At 35.8% G+C, this 23,249-nt stretch overlaps 1 protein-coding gene across 4 annotated transcripts in view; it reads left to right on the forward strand.

Moving 5' to 3' along the window:
- Window positions 1–23,249, forward strand: part of CCDC102B (coiled-coil domain containing 102B) — a 296,555-nt gene that overhangs the window by 126,270 nt on the left and 147,036 nt on the right. For all 4 annotated transcript variants that reach the window (XM_073213201.1, XM_073213202.1, XM_073213204.1 and 1 more), the window contains exons 6-7: window positions 2,307–2,423; window positions 20,800–21,009. In XM_073213201.1, coding sequence (XP_073069302.1) covers window positions 2,307–2,423; window positions 20,800–21,009 — 327 coding nt within the window. The remainder of the gene's footprint in view (window positions 1–2,306; window positions 2,424–20,799; window positions 21,010–23,249) is intronic.

Genomic DNA, 23,249 nt, shown 5'->3' on the forward strand with positions numbered 1-23,249 from the left:
ACAATTAGAAATAAGTTCACCAAGTACCCCAAAGGTACCAAATCCTGACAACAAATGTAATAATTATCCTCAGATGCTGGGATGGCTATTTCAGTTCTTTAACAAGAGGAAGAAAGAAGGATTTGTGAGAATGCTTGGAGATTTACAGACATTGTTACAAGGAGTTGACGATCTTTCATATGTATGCAGAGCTTCTTTCTCCAAGAAGGAAGCCACAAAAACATTCATTGAGTTATGGCAGATGGTGGGTTTGGTGTTCAGGGGAGATTGAATTATGCTGTGTTGTTAATAATATTGAGAAATATTAAATGCAATCTTTCACAAAGACAGGATCTTTGGAATCAGCATAAACAAATGATTTTAAATTATTTCAAAGGATGAAATGTGAGGCAAAAGTGAAATAATAGGGGTGTTAGATTATATTTTGGGACCCTTTTTGAAATGAATTTTTAATTTTTCTTCACTCTCTGAGTAAGTCAGAAGATATTTGTATAAGTTACACAGTATTTTTGTTTTCTAGGCATCATCTTCAGAAAGACTTTCCACTCTGTGCTAATCTGAATGTTGTACAATAAATAGCTACATATAGTGTTGCTGACTTTCTGGAATCAAATTATGACAGATATTTATGAAGTCAGAGATATGACAAGTTTCCTGGTTTAACCTTTCACAAATAATGTGGTAGGAAGAGAGGAATTTTAAAGAGGAATTTTGGAATTATATTATGGTGCAATTTCAGAAAAAAAAGTCATACAAGAGAGTATACAGTTGAAAAAATTTAATTAAAGGACATGAACTTGGGAAATGCAGTCTAATGCTGACTCATTCACTTTATCAGTAACCTCCTATTTCTGTCACTTTCAATTGAACTAATGTGATAAATCATTTATGGATGACTTTCATAATTCTGCTAAATTAATCATCTTTAGCATCCACATGTCCACGGCTTTCAACATCTCAGCCACTAAATAGATTTTAGTTACAACTTCATTAATCTAAACCCAAAGCTGAAGGGGCAGGTGACAAAAGTAAGGTGATTTTGAGTCCAAAGTATAATTTTTAAATGACCAAAATAACTCGTATTTTTACAGGAAGGATTATAGTTGTTTTATTAATCTGTTTATCAGTTTTTTTCTATTATATCGTCTTAATTGCTTTGGCTGCACAATATTTCATTTATTGTTAGGATCTTCCTTTTTGCTCTTGCCTGCCTGGTGTGTGCAGGAACAGTGAGAAGGCCAGAGTGGGTGGTGAGGAATAAAGTGTAGGAGAGCTGAGGACACAGGGGCGGTGGGACCAAGCAGGTAGTAAGGACTGTGACACGGCCTCGGATTGGATTGGGAAACCACTGGAAAGACTGGAAAGTGGGGTTACATGATCTGAATTTTTTTTTAAAAAAAAGCTTTATTTGATGGTTGTTTTGAGAAAATAAGTACAGGGCCATGTGGAGAAGCAGCAAGTGTGGCAGGTATTAAAATAACCAGAGTGAGAGACCACAGTGGTCCTTGACCAGGGCAGCGGTGGTCTAGGCAGAAAGAATAGTGATTGGGTTTATTATACACTTGGAAGGCTAAATTGGATTGATTTGCTTTTAGTTTGGATGCTGCATGTCAGAGAGAGAAAGGAGTTAAGAATAGATCCTGTATTTCTGGGAATATTGGATGGAATTTATGTTTACTGAGACGGCAAAGGGAAGGATGGAGTTCATATTTACTGAGATGGCAAAGGCTGGTAGAGAAATAGCACTGGGGACACGTTCTTCATTTGTCTCACCGAAGTGTGAAGTTTGGGATACCTATACACGTGACAAGGGGGAAGCTGGACACGTGGGTCCCACCAGATGGAAGTCAGCATGTGGAGATTGTCACAATTCTTATGAGTATGCGGTGCCACGGGAGCACGTGATCTGTCCAAAGGCGTAAATGCATCAAGAGAACAGCTACAGGGACTGAGCCCCACATTCAACTTTACCCCCCAACTTCTCTAGTACATTGTTCTAAAGGAAGGGACTAAACACAACGTGAAATTTCCTTTTAAATCAAGCTTCCTTTCAATTTTTAACAATTGAAAATTGTGACTGATTTTCAATTAGGATTGAATTAGTGTTTCCCAAATACAAGGAAAACAAGTAAAAATAAATGGTCCAACTATGATTATTACAACAGAGACTACAAAACCTGCCAGACTCCACATGGAAAAAAAAAGAAAAAGAGAGAGACTAAAAGCAAAATGAGAGACTATTGTGGGTTATCCTGGAACCAGCTTTTTGTAGCATCATGTGATTATAATTTTAACTTTTTTTTCAGTGTAACATTCTTCATGGTCAACATGAAAATGAAGTGGAAGAATTATCAGGAGACACAAGGGAAAAATCAGAATCTCAAAACAGCAAGGACAGAGTTATCTGTGAGCTGAGAGCAGAGGTAAGATACTGGATAAAGAGTACAATACTAGATAAAACATACCTGAAGATTATTAAACGATATGCTTTTCTAAGAAGAATAGCTGAGGTGTCTGGTAATGGCTGGTGAAAATTAAAAAGAATGTATAGTTTACCCTTGAACAAATTGGGTTTGAACTGTGTAGGTTCATTTATATGCAGATTTTTTCAATGAATACTGTACAGTACTGTCAATCTATTTTATCTTCCTGTGATATTCTTAATAACATTTCCTTTTCTTTAGCTTGCTTTTTTGTAAGAATACAGTATCTAATACGGATCACATACTAAATATGTGTTCATTGACTATGTTGTCAGTGAAGCTTCTGATCAACTCTATACTATAAGGAGTTACGTTTTTGTGGGGTCAGAAATCACTCCACATTGATTTCCAACCGTGTGTGGGTCAGCGCCTCTAACCCCACAGTTGTTCAAGGTTCAACTGTATCAGTTTATATGTGATTTAAATGCTGCAGAACAATATTGTTTCATCACCAGATCTTAATTATCTGAATGTTTCAAAGACAAAATATTTGACCAAAAAGCCACCCCATAGCCAACACAAGCCTTACTGTGGGAAGATACTTACTGAAAGTTCAATCAGCTGCTGGGTCTAATGTGTTCTCAGGACCGATGACATACAAGAGGCGTTGCATGTGGTTTCTGGTGGAATCAAGACAGCTGTCGGCAGCTGGCAACACTGAGGGTCAGCCAGGATGACCTGGCTTTTGTTAGACTTAATTTATTTCCTAGGGATGCCAAGTAAAGTGGTGGGAACATCTATTTTCCACTCCTACCACCACCACCAAATGAATTTTCTCAGATTGTAAACTCTGTTTTCTCTGTCATGTTGATAAAGGAGGAATTACCGTCCTTAGAGATAGGAGGGGGGGATTGAATTATTTGCCCTTCATAGAAAATTATGTTAGCGCCTTGAAAGTGGAAAACAGTAAATTATTTATTTTGTAACATAATTCTGGAAGAATGTCTCAGATACAAATATGTAAGAACGATTCAGAAAAATTAGACTGGAAAGAAAGTGATTTGTATTAGTTTCTTCCTTAAAAACTCTTTAAAGATTGAACTCACACCGCAGTATACTTCATGTCTGATGAGTATAGTGCAATAGATTTTGGAGCCAAAAGTGGCTCCACCACTTACTGATTACTTTATTCTGATCAACTCCTTAAGCTTCTCTGAGTCTCAGAGTCCATACTGAAATAATGGAAATAAGAACAATAAAATTTATCACACAGATTTTTTGCAAAGATTACACATTGCAAGGAAAAACTCATCCAAGGCAGTGTGCTTTATGTTGCCAATTACTAAGTTGTCCGGAAGAATTAGCTCACCCCGTGCTGCTCCTGACTGCATCATTGCCAGCCCTTGCCACCTCTTCTACTAGGCACGCGTAGGGGTGTTGTGGAGAGGGAGGCACATGGAGAGAGCCATGAAAGGCTGAAGTGCTCAGAACAACTTCCTACCATTAAAGTCAAAGGGAAAAGAGGATGGCTTTTATAGCTTTGGTTTCCTAAGAGGAATCAAACTATCAGGACAGGTATCACTTCTTCTTGGCACTGATATCTGAGAAGCATCTTTGATTAAGCATTACACAACATGTTGTATAAAAGCTTCCTTAGCAACTAGAGATAGAAACAAAGAGGAAAGCACATCTGGCTGTTTGTTATAACTCTCCTGAAAAAGCCCAGTGCATGATTTTCAGGATACAGTGGGAGCCATAGCAATATAGGATCTCTGGTGTGCAACATTTTTAGTTTGATTTAATAATAAGTTCTGAGAATCATTTACTAGTTATGTGGCCTTGAGTAAACTGTTTCCTATCTATAGAGCTCAATTGTTTTTCTTAAATTAGGATACTTACGTTTCATCCCCCTGAAGGCAAGCTCCCACAAGACCTTCAAGTCACTATGATACATTTATATGATTTTACAATTCTAGAATTCTTAATAAAGCACTGGCGCTGAAAACAAATGTGGACATGAACTGGCTATCCCTTTTACCATACACACTTGAGTGGGATATTCAATAGAATGAAATTTCAGAAAGAAGGGTTAGTTAAAAAACAAACATAATACTAAGACAGATTCTAATAGGAACAATGAGCTTGTGTGTGTGTGTGTGTGTGTGTGTGTGTGTGTGTGTGTTGTATATGTGAGTATATATCTGTTCATTTAAACTTTAAATTTGGATAGAAGGTACCTCCTGGGAAAAAAAGACAGATAACCACTCTGTTGGCGTTATTTACTTTTTACATTGGCTATGTGTGGGTCTTAAAATCATAACTTCTTAGGTGTCCATGAAAGTCATTGTATGATTGTACCATAACATGACTAAACTGATAGCTCTTTTTAAAAATCTGTTTTTTTAGATATATAATCAACACTGTAGTAAGTATGTATGTCCATTTACATCTTTGGATATTTAAAAGTGAGTTAGAGCAAATTCCTAGAAATGGTATGGCTTGGTTAGGAGAACGTTATTTTTAAAATCGTTTATACACATTGCCAAATTACACATTAGAAAAATTGTATTAATTTACATTTTCACTCACCTATAGTGTATAAATATAATCATTATTCCATAGTCAACAGTATATATTATTTTTAAAAATATTTTCCTAACTAATAAAAAAGATCATTCTAATTTGTATTTTATTGATCTAAAGCATAAATCTCGAGTTGTTTTCTCATTTTTACTGAGATAATATTTATTATTATAGCAGCTACCATTTACTGAGAACTTAATATACATCACATATAGTGCTGGGCCATTGAAATATAAGATCTCATTTAATACTTTTACACCCCAATGATCTATGTATTGTTATGGTCTATGTATTGTTTTCAACATTTAAAGGTAACAAGCCTTAGAGAACTTACCCTCTCAAGGTTACAAAATAACCTCAAACGTTATTGAAATAATTTTTATGTTCTCATTCGGTTCCAGTTTTTCAGAGGTGCACAGCTCAGATTGTTTGCAAGTCGGGCCACTTACCAAAGGTCCCCAGTGAATGAGTTTCAGTCCAGAAACCAAATGGTGCATTGCTAACCTGGTCTATCATCACCCTGTAGGTTTACTCAAGCAGTGACTCCATAAATATGATGATTTTCAAACAATATTGTTTGAATTGGGAAAAAAATAGTACTTCAGTATCAAACATCACAAGCTTTTAATCACTGATGACCCCTATATATGGTGGATAACATTTTAAAACTGTATGTTACAGCAATTTGATGATAGTATTTATTACTTTTACTTGGTTAGTATGTTCTACTTATTTCTGAACTGCCCAATTTCTTTAAAACGTAGTTTGACAATAATCTTCCCATTTTGGAACTCTGATTGGTCAAAGAAATTCAAAATGCAGAGCAAATAAAAAGATCCCAGAGTATTTACATAATTGACTCTTCTGACTAATGTGTAATGAGGTGGATTCTCTGAGCACTAAGTTGCTTGATAAATGAATATGTGTCCATACATGCATATATGCACAAGTATATGGGCGACATTGATCTTTTTTCCATATTTAAGATCAAGGCCCCTCAAGCTGGTAATGAGAAGTTTATTTAGAATGGAATCAACTGGAATTCCAAGTCAAGAAATTATCAGTTATCTTCTCCCATTCAGTAGGTTGCCTTTTCATTTTGCTGATAGGTTCTTTCAATGTTCAAACGCTTTTTAGTGATGCATTCCATTTGTTTATTTGTGCTCTTATCGCCCTTATCTGAGATCCAAAAACTATTGCTAATACTGATGTCCAAGAGTTTACTGCCTATGTTTTCTTTTAGGAGTTTTAGGGTTTCAGGTCTTACATTTAGTTCTTTAATCTATTTTAAGTTCAGTTTTGTATATGGTATAAGAAAGTGGTTCAGTTCCATTCTTTTGCATGTAGCTGTCCAGTTTTCTCAACACAATTTATTGAAGAGACTGTCATTTCCCCATTGTACGTTCTTGTATCTTTTCCTGTAGGTTAATTGACCATATAAATATGGGTATATTTCTAGGCTCTCCATTCTGTTCCATTGATCTATGGGTCTGTTTTTGTAGAGATATTGTTCTCTTTTGATTACTTACTATAACTTTATAGTATAGTTTGAAATCTGGGAGTATGATACCTTCAGCTTTGTTCTTCTTTCTCAAGATTGCTTTGGCTATCTGGGATCTTTTCTGGTTCCATACACATTTTAGGACTATTTGTTCTAGTTCTGTGAAAATTCCAGTGCTATTTTGATAGGGATGGCATTGAATCTGTAGATTGCTTTGGGTAGTATGGACATTGTAACAATATTAATTCTTCCAATCCATGAACACAGTGTATCTTTCCATTTATTTATGACATCTCCAATTTCTGTCATTGTGTCTTACAGTTTTCAGAGTACCGATCTTTCACTCCTTGGCTTAATTTATTTCTAGGCATTTTATTCTTACTGATGCAATTGTACATGGTATTGTTTTCATTTGAAACATATTCCTTTGTCTCCTCACTTGGCCTGACTCTGTGTTGCTGTGTACTAGGTAGATCAGCTATGTCTCCCAGCATTGACCATGGGAGGAGAGAGGGACTAAAATTAGGAGGATTAATAGAAGTCTGTGGAGAAGCGTTCAACCCTGCATCCCCTCCTCCACCTCATGTAGCTGTCCAGTAACTAGCTTCTCCCCACTAAGAAGGAAGATTAGGGTTTATTCTCTGGAAGGGTTGAAACAGAGCTCTAAACTGAGGAATAATTTGCAAATGAGAGGTCAGAGTGCCTTACTGACAAGAGGTGAATTAAATGAAATTGTACATAATTAATGGTGACAGTGGTGTTATGCTTTCCTCACTCAGCTTAAAGAAAATTATGCTGCAGAGGATGGTGGAATAGTCCTGTCTGAGGATTGTGTCCTTCTCAAAGGAAAATAGGCACCAGCCACTCTTTCCCCTTCACTTAAGTCCTTCTGTTGACAAGCCTCCACTCCCACTCCTTATGCAGTAAACTTCCAGCTAACTTGCATAACTCACTCTTAAACATGAGTTAGCATCTATGAATTGCTACTATGGAAAGTTTTTAAGAGGAAGATGAAAAAAAGAGAAAAGAGTAAGTGAAAGCAGAAATAATACTGATAGGAGGAGAAAATAAAATAAAAACCAAGGAAAATATAAAATTAATATATAAAGAGAAAAATCATTTTTATTACAGCAGGAAAAAAACAGAACATTACATAAAAAATAATATGAAGTGAACAACAATTTTGTTCTTGGAAAATCAAAATATCATAGCACAGGGAAAGCATAAATAAATGATTTGGAGGGAAAAGTTGAGTAAATCTCCCAGAAAGTAAACAGCAAAGAAAAGGAGATAATAAAAAGAGAAAATATCTTAAAAATTAATTCAGCAATTAGTTTATAAATAGAGGGGAGTGGATTAGGAAAATAAATCTAAAGTTTTCCCAAATCGAGGATATGACTTGTAGATGGAAAGGTCCATCCAAATACTTAACATAATAATAGGCTAAAGATTCAGAACTAAGTCTATTTCATGAAATATCAGAAAGCTGGGATAAAGCAAAGTGGCTACAAATAACTAGCAAGAGATAAATGGGCACCTATAGATGGCATGTCCCATTGGTATTCTCAGTAAACATTAGACATTACAATTAATAAAATGATAAAATCATAGCATGAATCACAAATCCATGCTTTATGTTCAGCCATGGTCTGGAGATGGTGGGTCTTCACATTAACTGAAATGCAATGATTCTAGACATCACATACTAATATTAAATTATCAGCAAGGAGCCACCTATTTATTTTGGAAACAATTTTTAATTATTCGTGCTGAAGAAATATTAGCCTTGGTAATTAACCATGGATAGAAAATTGCTTTCTTCATTAATATCAATTCTACAATAGAAGATGCAGCTAGTTTGGAATACACAATAAACAAATAATGAAATCCCAGAATACTTGGGGAAAGATAGAAAAAGACAGGAAGCAGATGACCTCAGCATGCATACAAGCAAGGAGGAAATTTATTTCATATAAAGTGGAAATTTTAAGATGTATCACAAATATATATTTATTTAGGTTGGGTATGGAAAACAGGATTCTAACAACAGAAAAAGTGGTATTGAACCTAGGATCCAAATAAACTAATTTAAAAGCAGAAAAAAAAATCTTCAATTGAATTTTATTGAATAAAAACCTAATTTTTTTTTACTGGCTTAAAAACATTCTGTTAACTTTTTAAGATTTTTTTCTTTTTAGATCATTTTACCTATCCAATGCTTGTCTTTCAAATAAAGTTAATGCACTCATTTTTGAAGATTCTTCAGAATAATATAACTTATTATTTTTCAATGTATGGCAGGTAGCTAATAAAATATGTCGAAGGGATGTCATTTAAATCCTGACACTATCTAGTAACCACATTAGCTAGTCCAAGGAATTCTTCCTCATGTGTTTTATACTATCTTGCTTATTGACACAGGAGTTTATTTCTTTTATCTAGTTTGATGGTCACTCATCTCACACAGAGCCAGCAAACTGTTTCTTTTCTTCCTTAATAATCTTAATAATAGCTTAATAATATGCTAAGTCATTTTCCTGACATTTAGGTTTTGAGCTTTATTATTTTTTTTAGTACCAGTGATTTTTGTAAGGTTATCCTACAATCCTGACCACTGTTCTTTTCGTCCTCTGAGTCTTTAAAATATTCTATGCATGTTCTATATTGCCGCCTCTTCTGAGTCAAATCCTTACCTCCACATATGTTCCTCTAGGTCATATCTGTTAATTCATTGTCATTCGAAACGCCTCCTTAATTTGACACTTGGACCCCCGCTGAAGAGCAAGGGAAGGAGGTCCCTCTTGGTCCCATCTATTGTATTTTGTGGAGTTGAGGAGGTGGGAAAGCGGGGCGTGGTGTGCTGAGGTAAGGACAAGTATATTAAGAAACTCAAAGGAAATTTGCCAGATTCTAGATGAGAGTCTCTTAAAATTTTCCTTATATGTGATTTTGAATTCTGGTCATAAATAATTATTGGAAACTAAATTTCAAATAATACTTCTCTGTACTTTGACCTTTATCAAATCTCTTGGGAAATTCCTTTCCTCTACCATAAATGTCTGAGAATTTTTCAGTGAAAAGGTCAGGTGAATTAAAGAGCCTCACATAATCGATCTATAGGCATTGACATTTGTTTTTGAATTCGGACAAATGTTCGTGTTGGACTTGGCTCACTGACATGTCTGAGCAATCCATCCTTTCAACCGAGTTACACTTGAGAAATATCCTTCCCCATCTAGAAGAGAAACTTAAAAGAGTACAGATGTAAAACTGCATTTAAACACAACTCTAATGTTGCTATGAAAACTCAGTATTTTTGTCAAGAATCTTACACTTTTAACCTTAACAAGTGACTAAAAACATTGAAACATCTCAAAATCATTATATATTTGGAGTGCACAGCAGAAAAGGATGTTTCATCAAGGCATTTAACCTATTTCTGCCAGACTATACACAACATTCTGCAAGCTCTGGGAATAATGGTGAAGCACTGGTGTAAGGGCGAGCAGAACCGATCCTACTTTCATTCATTGGCTTCTGGACATGCATTCAATGCGCTGACACACAGTCATGCAATGGCCATTGGTCTAATGACGTGTCCCACCTCTGCAGGGTGTCTCCTTCAGGTTGGGAAACACAGATGTCATTTAACGAACCATTCCCACTTTGCCAGGCTAGCTGTTGACTTGTGGTCAGTGTTTGGAGGACTGGTGCATCCCTTGGTGATGTGCCCATTGTTTATCGCCTTTGCTGTTCAATGTGCTTGAGCTTTTGGGTCACGGTTTGCAGGGATCCAATTTCTCTAATCCTTTAGACCATGGGGCTGGCAGAGACAAGAAAATAGAAGACAAAATAAGAGTACATTTCAATCAAAAATACACACTGCATGCTACAGAGAGATCTCGTTTTATTGTCACCGAGTGACTGTTCTCAGAGTTGCACGGATCAGGCATTCGGCCGGGGAATAGCTAGCTCAGCCTTGCTGAGCGAAGTCCATACCCTTGGACCGATACTGTGGCAGCTCCACTTACTCCACCTGTTACTCAGCACAGGGCTGGTGGAGGACCGAGAGTGGCCTTTGCTGGCTGGTTGCATCAGCCTTCCCCTCTGGTTGCTGAATACCTCTTCCGTGGTGGAAACTTTCTAGCAGGTATGGTATGGAGTCAAAAATCACACTTTTTATGCCCACATCCATATGTCCATTGTTATGCCTCTTGCACAGATCTCTTTGTTTCTAATATTTTATTCTTGCTTTGTCAAGGCCCCTGGCCAAAAAGCTACATGATTGACCGCTTTCCAATCATTTATATATATCCTTACCTTAATTCACTTGTCTATTCGCTTAATGTTGATGACCCACGTATCTCTACCTCTCCAAGTACTGGGAGGATTTTTTTCTCTCCACCGTCCTTCAGGGCCACCCCTGAGTATGAATGTAGTAAGTAGCTTCCATTTTTATCTCATGTTAAGTCATGGATCAGACCTGAGTTCTTGTCCTTCTGTGTTAGTGCAATAAAAGATAATTGCCCATGAGATCATGGCTATGAGCTAAGGGAGAGGCATTCATGTGATGTAGAGAGGAAACATGAGGGTTTAGTCACCGCTCTGTACAGTTGACTGTTGTCCCCTGCACCTGTTGGGCCTGATCCTGAATATATATTTCCATTAAATAAAGAATTGCTGATAAGTTTGCCTGATTTCATAGCTTGGTGGGTGTGATAATACCCAGACTGTGATGGGCAGCTTCAGACACATAATGTTACATGGTCAGGAGCTCATTCTATGTTAGGAACTGGTTTTAGCACATGAAGCACTGGCTTTCAAATGAAAAGTAGTTCATTTGGATGATGGCGTTGCCTTGTTTGAAAATCCTAAGGGTCTGTTCTGTGACTTAGGTATTAGGGTTTGCCAGATTCTCCACGATACCTTCTTATCCAGGCCTGTCAGTCATTTTCTTCTTGGCTTCCAAGTCATTTAATAAAATCCAGCCAAGTCCAAAATCCACTACCGTGCCCTCTGTATTAGCTAAGTGCTTAGCTACCACACACGATGTTCCACTTCGACTGCATGCTTCCCCTCGACTTTATCCTAATCCACAGTGAAATTCATAGTTTCCCTCCCACTACCGTCAGCAACAGTCCTCGCTGCTGTCCTTTTGTAAAGTGTTCAAGTAGCAGAATCACATCCAAAAAGTCTGTTTTTAGGGCCACTATTAGTACAGATCTCTTCAGTTGAGTCTTCCAGAAAGTAGATTTCTTTCCATCCTCTTTTCCTTTCAGTTTCTTTGCCAGAGTCAACTATATTTATCACATTCTTTTTTAATGTGTCTTTTTAAATTACCATGTATACACTATTATTTATATTTTAAAATATTTATGTATTTATTTATTTTGCATCAGATGCAGAGAATTTTATTCTGTAATATACCTTTGTCTCTGTTGGTCTTTCCAGACCCTTTATTTTTTGTATTCATTCATTCATTCATTCATTCATTCATTTTCTATTACCTGCCCATCCCTGTCTCACTCATTCCCTCCATAGGCAACTTGCAATATATGCCTCTTCTTTATATATGTTCATGACAAGTATACATTTTAAACTTTTGTAAATGATAATCTCATTTTGTAAATGATATTAACACATATTCAGTGGTATCCCTGGCCTCTCTGCCCACCAGCTGCCAGCCTCACTGCTTCCAATGTGAAAATCACATGTCTCCAGACTTCACCAAATTTTGCTGAAGGGTAAAATCATCCTGGTCGGGAACCACTGATTGACAGGCTAGTTTACACTCATGTTAAAAATTTTTAGCAAGAATAACATACACTTTATTGCATACATATATTATTCTTCAAGACAAACAATGCCGTTTTCAGCTATTAGTGATGCCAAATGTGATCACTGGGTTAAGGTGTGGACTTCTGGCTTCCTTCAAAATAATCCTCACTGAAATTAGTAAATGATCTTTGGGGTAATTCTCTGACATCTAGAAAATATCCTGCTTTCTGAAAACCTTTTATCTAATGATTTTGGCACCATCAATGACCTTTATCTGAACTCATTATAATTATTATAAGTGGTAGTTGCAAACGTTCTAATTCTGTCTTCCTATGTTTATTAGTTGGTATTCTGCCAAAAAAAAGTTTTTTAGAACTTTTCTCTTTGTCTCTTTTTCTTTCTTTGGGTTATATTATAAACTCATGAATTTATTTTTATTCAGCATGTTATAACTTAATATTGTTTTCATATTTGATGTTCAGATTGTCCCAAATTTAGCCACTTGGAGCCCCGTTAAGCCGGAACTGGTGTCTTTATGATGTTTTTACATTAATCACTGAGTGTTTGTTTTCAGACACAATTTTGTTCTGGGTTCGTCTTGTACTGTCTTAGCTCCAGGACAGAGTCAAGCATTTCTCAAAAAGACCTGGATTATCTTATTGGAAAGATTTGGGCGCTAAGCATGTTCTTTTCCATTGCAGTATAATTGTTCCCATGGCCTTTCAGTAGACAGAGTAGTAAACTACGTCACATTCATATTTCAGATTTCCCATTTAAATTTAGTATTAAGTATTTATTGCTGACCTTTTCTGCTGAGGTATAATTTACACACAATTCAGTGCACAGATATTGAGTGATACTGGTCGATGCATCATGGAATGTGTGAAGATCTGTCCAAAGCACATTTCTATCAAGAAGTGATGTTTTACTATCACTCCAAAAGTTCTGGAGTTTACTAATGCCCCTTCTCAATCTATTCCTTCCTTAGGTTAATTTTGCCCATTTTAGAATTTCTTGTAAATGGAAACATACCATAAATACTTGATTGTGCTAGCTTCTTTCATTCATCATATTATGTTTTCTTTCATATGTGGTGTTTCATGTGTCAATAGTTTGTTCCCTTTATTTAATAAGTGTATAAAAATAATTCATTGTATGAATATACTGAAAACTCTTCATCCATTTTCCTGTTGATGAACACTTTTTTTGTTATTTCCAGATTTTGACTATAATGAGTACAACTTTTAATGTATTTAATGTAATTATTATTTATGGTCATGTTTTTATTAATCTTGGGAGTGGAATTTGTTTTTCTAGGAGTGGACTAGCTGGTTCATGTGTAGCTAGAAACTTAGTTTTTGAGAAAATTGCCGAACTATCCTTCATTGGGAATGTTCCATCTTCTTCATTCTTTATTTATATCTCTTTCAATTTTTATTTTGATGTAAAGCATATTATTATATATACTTAAAATATGCATAGAATTGTTACAAACTGATGACATCAGTATTCCTACCCATTTAATCCTCTTGAGTGAGGGTTAAGATTCCTGTGCAATCTTTCTTGTTCGGAGAATATATCTCACTGAATATTAAGTGAAAGTTCTGTGTTCAAAAATCACTTGAAAAAACTATATCCTGGGTTGTGTAATCAATTTGATATACAGTTTGCTAGTTCATGTGTATCCAATAATAGGGTTTTCTTTTTTTTTTGTTTTGATTTAATATGGTTCATGTTGGAATGTGGGATCATAGTTGTTCTGTGTCATGTGGTGGCCTTATGACCATTTTCAGCAGCTGTAGTTTTGATTCTCATTTTATTTTGTGCCTTTATAAGCTTTGTATGGGTGTTGCATTCTTTTTTGTCTGTGACAAAGTGGGTAAGATTTTCCTAGACAGGCAAGAATATGTAATGATGGATATCTACAGGGCAGGGGGAATAATGAAGAATGTGGGTTGTATACTTCATTTCTTAGGTCTAGAGTGCCCCCTTTGGTTGATATAGTGAAGGGGGTGGTTTTTCTGTTTGTAATTAAAGCTTTTGGGTACAGGAATGCAGAGCAATCTGGCTTCTGATTCTTTGATAGGGGACTTAATATCAACTTCTCGCTTCCGTATTTTCCTTTACCTTGAAATATCCAAATGACACTCCCACCTCCCGGGTTCACCTCCCGCAGAAGTGGTGCCACCCGAGACGGGAAGCCACCACCCCATGCGCTTTCTGAGTTCCTTTATTGTGTTTCTTGCAGTAGCTCATGTTCTGATGCACCCGGTCTCACATGTGTTCTCAGCCTTCACATCATGGGGCCACGTGCCTCCTCCTGCAGGGAGTCCGCCCTAGTTGCATCCTCTTTTCTGCACAATCCCATCTAACTCTGCTCCCACATGCTCTCCAGCGAACGCTCTGCTGCTCTTGGATATTTATTTTCCCTCTTACATGGTTTCTTATTTTCCATCTTACAAGAGTCTATTAAACTAAGTCTCTTAATTATATTTGTGGGATGGGTGATTTTTTTTCTTCACAGTTTTAATTTTTGGAGGCTATGTTGAAAGACAGGAATTTAGTCTGCAGTCATGTTCTAAATTCCCAAAGGACATTCTTTTTCAACCATAGATGGCCATTTACTATAGCATTGGTTACAGAAAATAACTGTAAGAAATCAATTTACTTGGATATTGGAAAACAAGCACCTGGGTAACTCACAGGTTAAAGAAATTTAATGGAATTTAACACAAAAGCTAAAAACACTGAAATCTTGAGGGATACTGCAAAACTCATGGGTATTTATAACATCAGTGACCATGTTAGGAAACAGTTACATCTGACACGGGATCATGCCTCTCAGATCTCATTACTGGGAGTGGAATGAACCAGAACACCGGCTGCTGGGCTCTGAAATCCAGGCGAGGAGACTGTACTTCCCACAGGCCACTCCCAGCCCAAGGCGGTCCTCCTTGTTTCTGAGAGATGTGATTCTCCTCACTGGGGACTTTCACTGCAAGCTCCTCCGTGGCCTCAGCTACCTTTCCTTGGACCACACTGACTTCTGCATGACTTCACCAGCCCTCCTTCCTTCCCCGTCTCTCCCTCACCCAGTCAGTTCTGTTTTCATCCTCCTGCTGTCCTCTGCCTCTCCTGATTCTCTCTTCATTTTCCCTTACACACATGCCATGAAGTTGGCTGCACACTTAATCCCACTGTAGAGTCGCTTCTTGGAGCACCCAGAATAACAAAATAACAAAGATAATAGTTAATGAGCAGGAAAGAAAACCCAAAAAGCGATGAATGTAGAAAGAGAGAATGAAAGACAATATTAAGGATTCATAAAATATGAAAAATAGAGTTTAATAGAGATAGTAAAGCTGGGAGTTGGTACTTTGAAAAAAAACTAAAATGAAACTCAGGCAAAATTAATCAAGAGCTATAATTAGGAAATAGTAGTAATAAAAAAGGAACAGCTCTAGATAGAGCAGAGATTTACAAAGATTAGGAAACACTATGAAGAGATGATGCTAATAAAAATATAATCTTACGTGAAATAAATAATTGACAAGAAAATATAACTTACCCGGTAGGACTCTTATAGAAATAGCAAGCCTGACTGATTTATAACATTTTATAAGGTAAATTAAAAATTAATAAATTAAAATTCTTCTTACAATAAAACTCCAGCATCAGAAGGCTGTATACTTAAGTTCTACCATTCAGACTAGATAATTCCAATTTTATAGAATTGGAGAAGAAAAAAAGAGGAAAAACTTTCCAACTCTTTACTCTGTTAGTTTAATCCTAATACTGCATCTAGACAAGGACAATAGAGAGGAATATTATAGTCAATGTCACACATAAATACAGTGGCAAAAATATTAAAATACAAGTACTCTTAGTCTCATAGTGAATAAAAACAACTGATTTGTCCCAGGAATGGAAGGTATTCCATAACATTAGATCATCTATTAAGTAAGTCAGCACACTAAATAGAGTAAAAGAAAAAATGAATGAAGTAGCTATCTCAAAGGCTACATAAAAACATTGCCACAACTCAATTCATGATAACATTGTGATTACAGGGAAGACATTTTAGCACACTAGGAAACAAAGTGGACTTTTACAACCTAATAGTGTAGTAAAATTTTAGAGCAAATATGTTACTTAATGATGAAATATTAGAACTTACTATCACTTTCCATTTAACATTCCCCTCCAGATTCCAGACAGTTCAACAAAAAGCAAAGCTACAGTTCGTATTGAATGTGTGAAATGAACTCAGTATTGGAATTAGGAAATTTAGGCAACCCACGGCTTGTACTCACTGCCCACCTTGAAACTTATTTCTCCTCTTAGAACCCCAGTTTCCTTATGGCAGCAAGTACTAACGTACAGGATTATTGTAAAGATTAGAGATAACCAATACCGCACTTTACCAGCACTATTTTAGGTCCTCAGTAAAAGAGTAATAATCTCTCACTGCTAGAAAATAGCAACCTTCCTGCCCTTCGCCTCTTCCAAAATTGTAGTATTTGTAACGAGGTTTTTGCAAATGGATATTTGCAAGTCCATTATTGGAACGTCCACATTGGTTTTAGGTGACTCCCCAGCGGCCTGCAGAATACCACATAATGCATTCTGTTGGGGTTTTTCTCACTTAACAAGATGACTTACATTTACAAAACGATTGTCGTCTGGATAAAGCATGATGAAAAATTAAAACACTGTTTGCATCTGTCATAGTTGACTGGGCTGTTGATATGTTTTGTTCTTCAGAAAACAAATGTATGAGGAGAAATATTTGTGTTGAGTTAGGAAGTTTAATAAATATTTCCCCTAAGTAATATAATTTCTGCCCATAACACTAAGCTGTAGGAAATATTTTCTGTATTTTATAAATGAAAAGTGGATGCTTTCAGGATAGAAAGAACTGGGACTCAACTCCAGCTTATTTTACTGAAAATCGTCTTTTTACCTCACTGCCTTCACCTGCCACCAAATGGCATGGAGCTGCGACAAGAGGGGGAAGGACCCAGGGTGGGCATGCGGAGCATCTTATGGGCGTTGGGCAACAGTAAATTCAATTACTGGCTCCTCTGGGATTCTACCCTAATTTTGCTTTGTGTCTAATTGTTATAACTGAAGTACAGAGAGCTTTTTTTCCTGGAGAATACCATTAGTACTTTCATACTCATTCAACAGGTATTTTTGGAACGCTTACATAGCACAGATCAAGTCCCAGACTAATGAGCGAAGTGACACGGTTCTGGTTTCATTGACTTATATTCCAGTGATCACATTGATTAGAATCTTTCAACAGTACCAAACAATGACAGTCGATGAAGGTCAAATTAACAGATGGAAATGCTTAGCAATAACCGCATATTCTATCCTTAAGAATAATCACAATACTACATTTTACACAAGCCACTCAAATGATCTGACACGCACACTTTGGAGAACCAGTTCCTGCCTGTCCAGTCTCCTTTCATCCCATACTCTCCCAGTTCCTGACACTTCATGACTGGACTCTTGGCTCTTAAAACATTCAAACCTATTTCCTGCTTCCTTTATTTGGATGCTGTAATCTTGATTCTGCCTTCTTAAACTTCGGTTTCGGCTTAAATATTGTTTTATTAAATAACCTTCTTTGATTATCTAATTTATTGCAGGCCAATCTCACAGCACCCAGGGGTCCTCCTACTTTATGTGAACTTGTCCAATTTGTAATATATATTTATTTGTAATTTGGCAATGGCATATTCAGTCCCTCTTATATAAAAGATATTCAGTACATATTTGTTGTCAAACAGGTGGATAGTTGGGTATATTTTTTTCTCAGTGTTTAATATGCATAAAATTGGAAGTCATTAAATCAACTGAAATTTAGAGAGTACTCTGATTAGAATGTACTTTTATGTTAAATAGTTTAGAAAATATTTTTCAATAATTCCTGTATTACCTGATATTCATTTAACACTAGTACCCATTATTAGTTAAAATTCATAGTGTATTAGAGTTACAATTAAAATACCTTAGGATTTTTTTCTTGGAAGCAAATCAGTGGAATTCCATTTCCATTTAATATGATTATTAGCATTGTTTGCAATAAATCCTGAAAGCTTAAAATTGTACCTTTATTAATCATTTTAACTTGCACTCAATTGAATGGCTTTTAAGGTAGTGGGTTTTCATATAATTCTTCGGAAGACTGATCATATAATAATTTTTTAAAATAAAGAAAAAAGCTGCTTATGATATTTATGATGTTCCAATTTCTACAGAATATTTTCTTTTTGATGTGTTACATACATTAATTTATCAAATGATTAGTATGCCAATAAGGAAACTGCAAATAGTTAATTATCAGATATCATTATTTGAGATTTGTTGTTACAACTGTTAAAATCATTCCTTTAATTTTTTTTAAAGAATTAGAATTTATTCATAAAAAACACCTATTTCTTATTTAAAATCTTAGTTATACCTACTATCTGTTATTAGATATAAAATTCATTTAGTGAGTTCTTTTAAATGCCTATAATTTTACAAAGACTTGACATAATATTATATTTGACCTTGGCCAAAAATACATTTATTCTCCTAAAATTAATATTTTATCACTAAGTTGATGGGTTTTTGTTACAGTTTTATTATTTTCATTCTGATAAGTAATGTGATGATGGTCCAAAAGTTTAAGCATTAATCTTAGTAATTAAAGTAATGTCATGCTCTAAATTAGATTGTGAAATACTGTTTTCACCTCATATCCCCAAACAGGCATCCCAAATGTCAAATTGTGTCATTTAAAATTTGATCCTTTAGTTTATTATAATTAATTGATAACCAGGTCTAGTGCCAAGAATGTAATTTTGGTTTCCTGTCTTTTTAGAAGCCTAGCCTCCTTTAGATTTGGGAACAGAAGATTTTCTCCAACAACTATGCAATTATATATATGTAGATATATAAAATATATGTGTATATTTTTATGAAAAAGCAGTTTTTAGGCGTTTTCAATCAAAAAACTTATTTCCAATGATATTTTTGAACGGTCACATTTTTATTAATGTTGACTAAGTTGATTTTTCTTTTAGTATTTAAAATGTCATAGAAAAGTACTTTATAACAGCATATACCACTCAGTACTTTGCAATCAAGCCATTAAAAATGAACAATGTAAAAATAAGTATTTTCCATTTTTTTATCCTTAGCAAATAGTTTTTAAATGCCTCATATTTTCATCATGTTACATAGTTTACAAGACATTTTCAATAATTTCTCTCCCCCAGGCCTTATAATACTACCACTTTAGTGGGTCTGGCGGTCTCATCCTAATTTCAGTTGGAAAACTGAGGCACAGAAAGAGTGTCCTGCTCAGAATCAGCCAGTGAGTAAGCGCCAGAACCAGGCTAGATTCCGCTGGCTTTTCTACTGTGAAGAGTAACTGCAGTGTATAGATTTATGTGTATAGTTTCCTTTGACTTTTGGGGTATATGTGTCCAGTATGTGTACATGGGAGAAATACATATACAGTTCTTTTTCTGAAATCATATCACCACAGTGTTTCTCTTCTAAGTAGCAGCTATGATACACAAAGCTTTCCTGTCAATGTAATTAATTTTACTTCCCACAAACCCTGTCACACCAGAGAATAAATGATCCACACTGGGGAGATTTAGTTACCTGACTGAGCTTATCTACAGAATAAATGGTGAAGTCAGGATTAGAATTCAGAGTTCAGGACTCAAATTTAGAGCTCAGAAGTTAATGATCAGTTCTACTTAGAAAACCCAGAACAAGAAAAAAAAAATCAACCTCATTATTAAAATAGACAAACATTTGAACGAAATAAACCTGTAGAAAATAAACACATTCTATATTACCTTTTAAAAATATAAACATAAAAAGTTAAAGTAATAAAAACTGACTAAGGGAGCTATTAAAATTATTCTCAGTCAATTGAATCTAAACTTCTAGAGGTAGGTTCTGGTTATGGATAATTATAAGTATCTCTCCAAGAGAATCTAACATATTTTACAGTACTCTAATCATGAAATTTATAATAGTTTATTGCATTCACTTGTCTTTATTTTCAGTGACTAGTACAGTGCCTGGAACTTGAAAGGTATGGTGAATGAATACATGAACTATATCCATCCAATCAAAAATTGCCCAGAAATGATTCTGTGCCTTCTCAACTGACAAGTATTCATCAGTTGAGTAGAGATTGTTGGTAAAAATACCATCTGTTTTGCACTTAACGTATTTATTTAACAGATATGGTCCATATGGTTGTAGAGGTGGACAAGCGAATGAAGCAAGAGACGAGGCTTCTTTAGCTCAGGTGTGGCCTGGCCTTAGGACATTTGTGTGCTTGAATTTTCAGACAAATAGAATTTCTTTTTTAAACACAGTCTAACTGCACACATCCCTGGACCTTCCTGGGTGGGGGCCTGACTGCTGGGCGTGCTGCCTTGTGTCAGTTACAAGTGCTACCTGCTGCCTCTTTGTTTCTTCTGTGTTTAGCTGGAGAGATTGCAGGCTGAAAACACCTCCGAGTGGGACAAGAGGGAGATCCTGGAAACAGACAAACAAGGACTGGAGAGAGAAAATAGGAGGCTCAAAGTCCAGGTGAAAGAACTGGAAGAGCTCCTGGAAGGAAAAAACAGAGTAAGTGCAGAGTCTCAAGGTCCCAATGTCAAGGCATCGCAGTCGGAACTGCAGGAAGAACAACAGGTAAGGGAGCTCCTCGGAGCGAGTGTCCTTAGGCACTGCATGTGCCCGCCAGACGCCTAGGGAGATGCTGCTTTAACTTTCACACTTCTTTAAATCTGAATATTTCCTCTGGTACTATTTAATATCTGATAGCTCGCTCTTTCTCCCAGTGTCAGGTAAAATAACGTTGTTCATTCTGATCAAAACTGAATGTAACAAATTTTGTGTGAAAATGTTAGAACATGACAGATTTGACAGTTTCAGGCTTTTCCAAAAGGAAGGAAAAATGAAGTAAGGAAAGGACCTTTGTGGTTTTGGTTCCCTGTTACAGCTTTGTTTCAATGGTTCCCAAGCAACTCATTCCCAGTAAGCATATTTCCCCAGTAGTCTGAGCAGCTATACAATAAGCATGTGTTGGTAGCTATGGTAATTATCTGTGTAAACAATTAAATTTAGCTGAAGTTTTCTCTTCTCTGGTTCCATTTCAGTTAGTCTCAGAAAAATTATATTTGAGTCAATCAAATATATCATATTGCAAATAGCTTTTATAGACGATGCCACAATTGATAAAACTAGAATTAAATCCAAAGTTGACTTTGGGAAATTTAGATTGTTTTGTAATTGTTTTATCCTAAAGCCAAGAGACATATAGTTCCTGCTGTAGACAAGATGTTTTTGGATAAACAGTTTTTGGATTTTTAAGTATCTTTTAGTAGCAGTTGTAGTTTGTGTATTTTTATGTCAACCTACTGCAAACCATATACATTTTGTTTCTGTTTCTTCCATTAAAGTACTTATAACATCATAATGCACATAATTTTGTTTCTTCACTCAATTCCTTTAACAGTGAGTTAAAAGTGAGTTTGATAAGTTGATATTTTTGAGTAATATAAATAGCTCATACTCATATGAGCTCTAAAAGCTAAATGGCCAGAAATATTGAATTCCATATCACTTTTCCTTATTATTTGTGATTCTCCGGATTTATTGCAAATGCACAATTAAATTGCACTAGTGTTTCATGATGGCAGTGCAAATATCTAAAGTCAAATGGTATACTCAGGATCATAATTTTCTATTATGCAGATTCATAAACCATCCATAATGGTGTTTTTGGTTCTGACATATGTGCAACTGATATATCTGTAGAGAATTTTTTTTGCAGATTTTTACTTGTGAAGGCACAGAATTATTTACATTATGAAATAAGGTTCGGATCATCAAAACACCTGTTGCCATTTGATTTATTTGAACAGAAGCATTTATTTATATTATACTCTATGTCTAGGCGCTCTACATGCTGGTGATGTGAAGATTAATGAATCACTATCACCTGCCCAAGATAGGCTTAGAATCTGTATAGGGAAGTATACACGTAAATTATCATCAATAATACATCATGATGATTGCTAAGAATAAAGTGAAAAAGGGAACACAGATGAAGAATTCATTCTATTGCATTTTGATGTCTTTCTAGTTACATCAAAACGTTTTAAATTATGTCAGGTGGGGTTAGCTGATTGGGGACCCTTTGGAGCTGGCATATATGTTAATTGACAGGTCCTGTCCACAGGGACAGTGAGTTCAAACCTGGGCTCTTAGAGGCCAATGTAGTTCTTTGGCTTAGAACTGGAAAGAAGTTGGAAATTGCAAGGACGGCGGAAGGTCTGACCAGTCAGTGGGTGTGCTCATCCGTCAGAATACTCTTCCTTGCGCACACATACATCATTCTGGTGACCAGGAGGAGATGTGGTGATTTTTGCCCTCTTCATTCAGAATTCAGACTCACTCCCTGAACCAAAATAATCACTTATCATGGAGCAGCTACAGGTCAAAATCCTTGGTGCCACAGAGACCCCCACAGATCAAGGTATCAAGATTCAGATGTCCCCAAAAACAAAGAAATCAAAGTTGCATATAGAACATGCCAAAGTCCAGAGACTAGTGTAGATTTTATTTTAACACAAAGTCAAAGTGTAGTTTTAAGAGCATTTCAATAGAACCTAATCTATATGTATAAACATTATGTGTGTAAGTACCATAGACATACCATGTATATATATGCATATAAGTACCAGATGAAGTACTGGGTATCTCTGTGCATTAAGTGCTATGTGTGACTGAGGCAGTGGAAACAGGTCCTGGCATGTACGACAAAACAGTAAACATTATTCAATTATCAGTCTCTAAAAGAGATGTAAGATTGCTTACCACATTATATTTACATCTCACCCCACTTAGCAAATGTTTGATACCCACAG

Source organism: Manis javanica, chromosome 9 (genome assembly GCF_040802235.1).
Source record: "Manis javanica isolate MJ-LG chromosome 9, MJ_LKY, whole genome shotgun sequence".
In the NCBI taxonomy this organism is placed as follows: domain Eukaryota; kingdom Metazoa; phylum Chordata; class Mammalia; order Pholidota; family Manidae; genus Manis; species Manis javanica.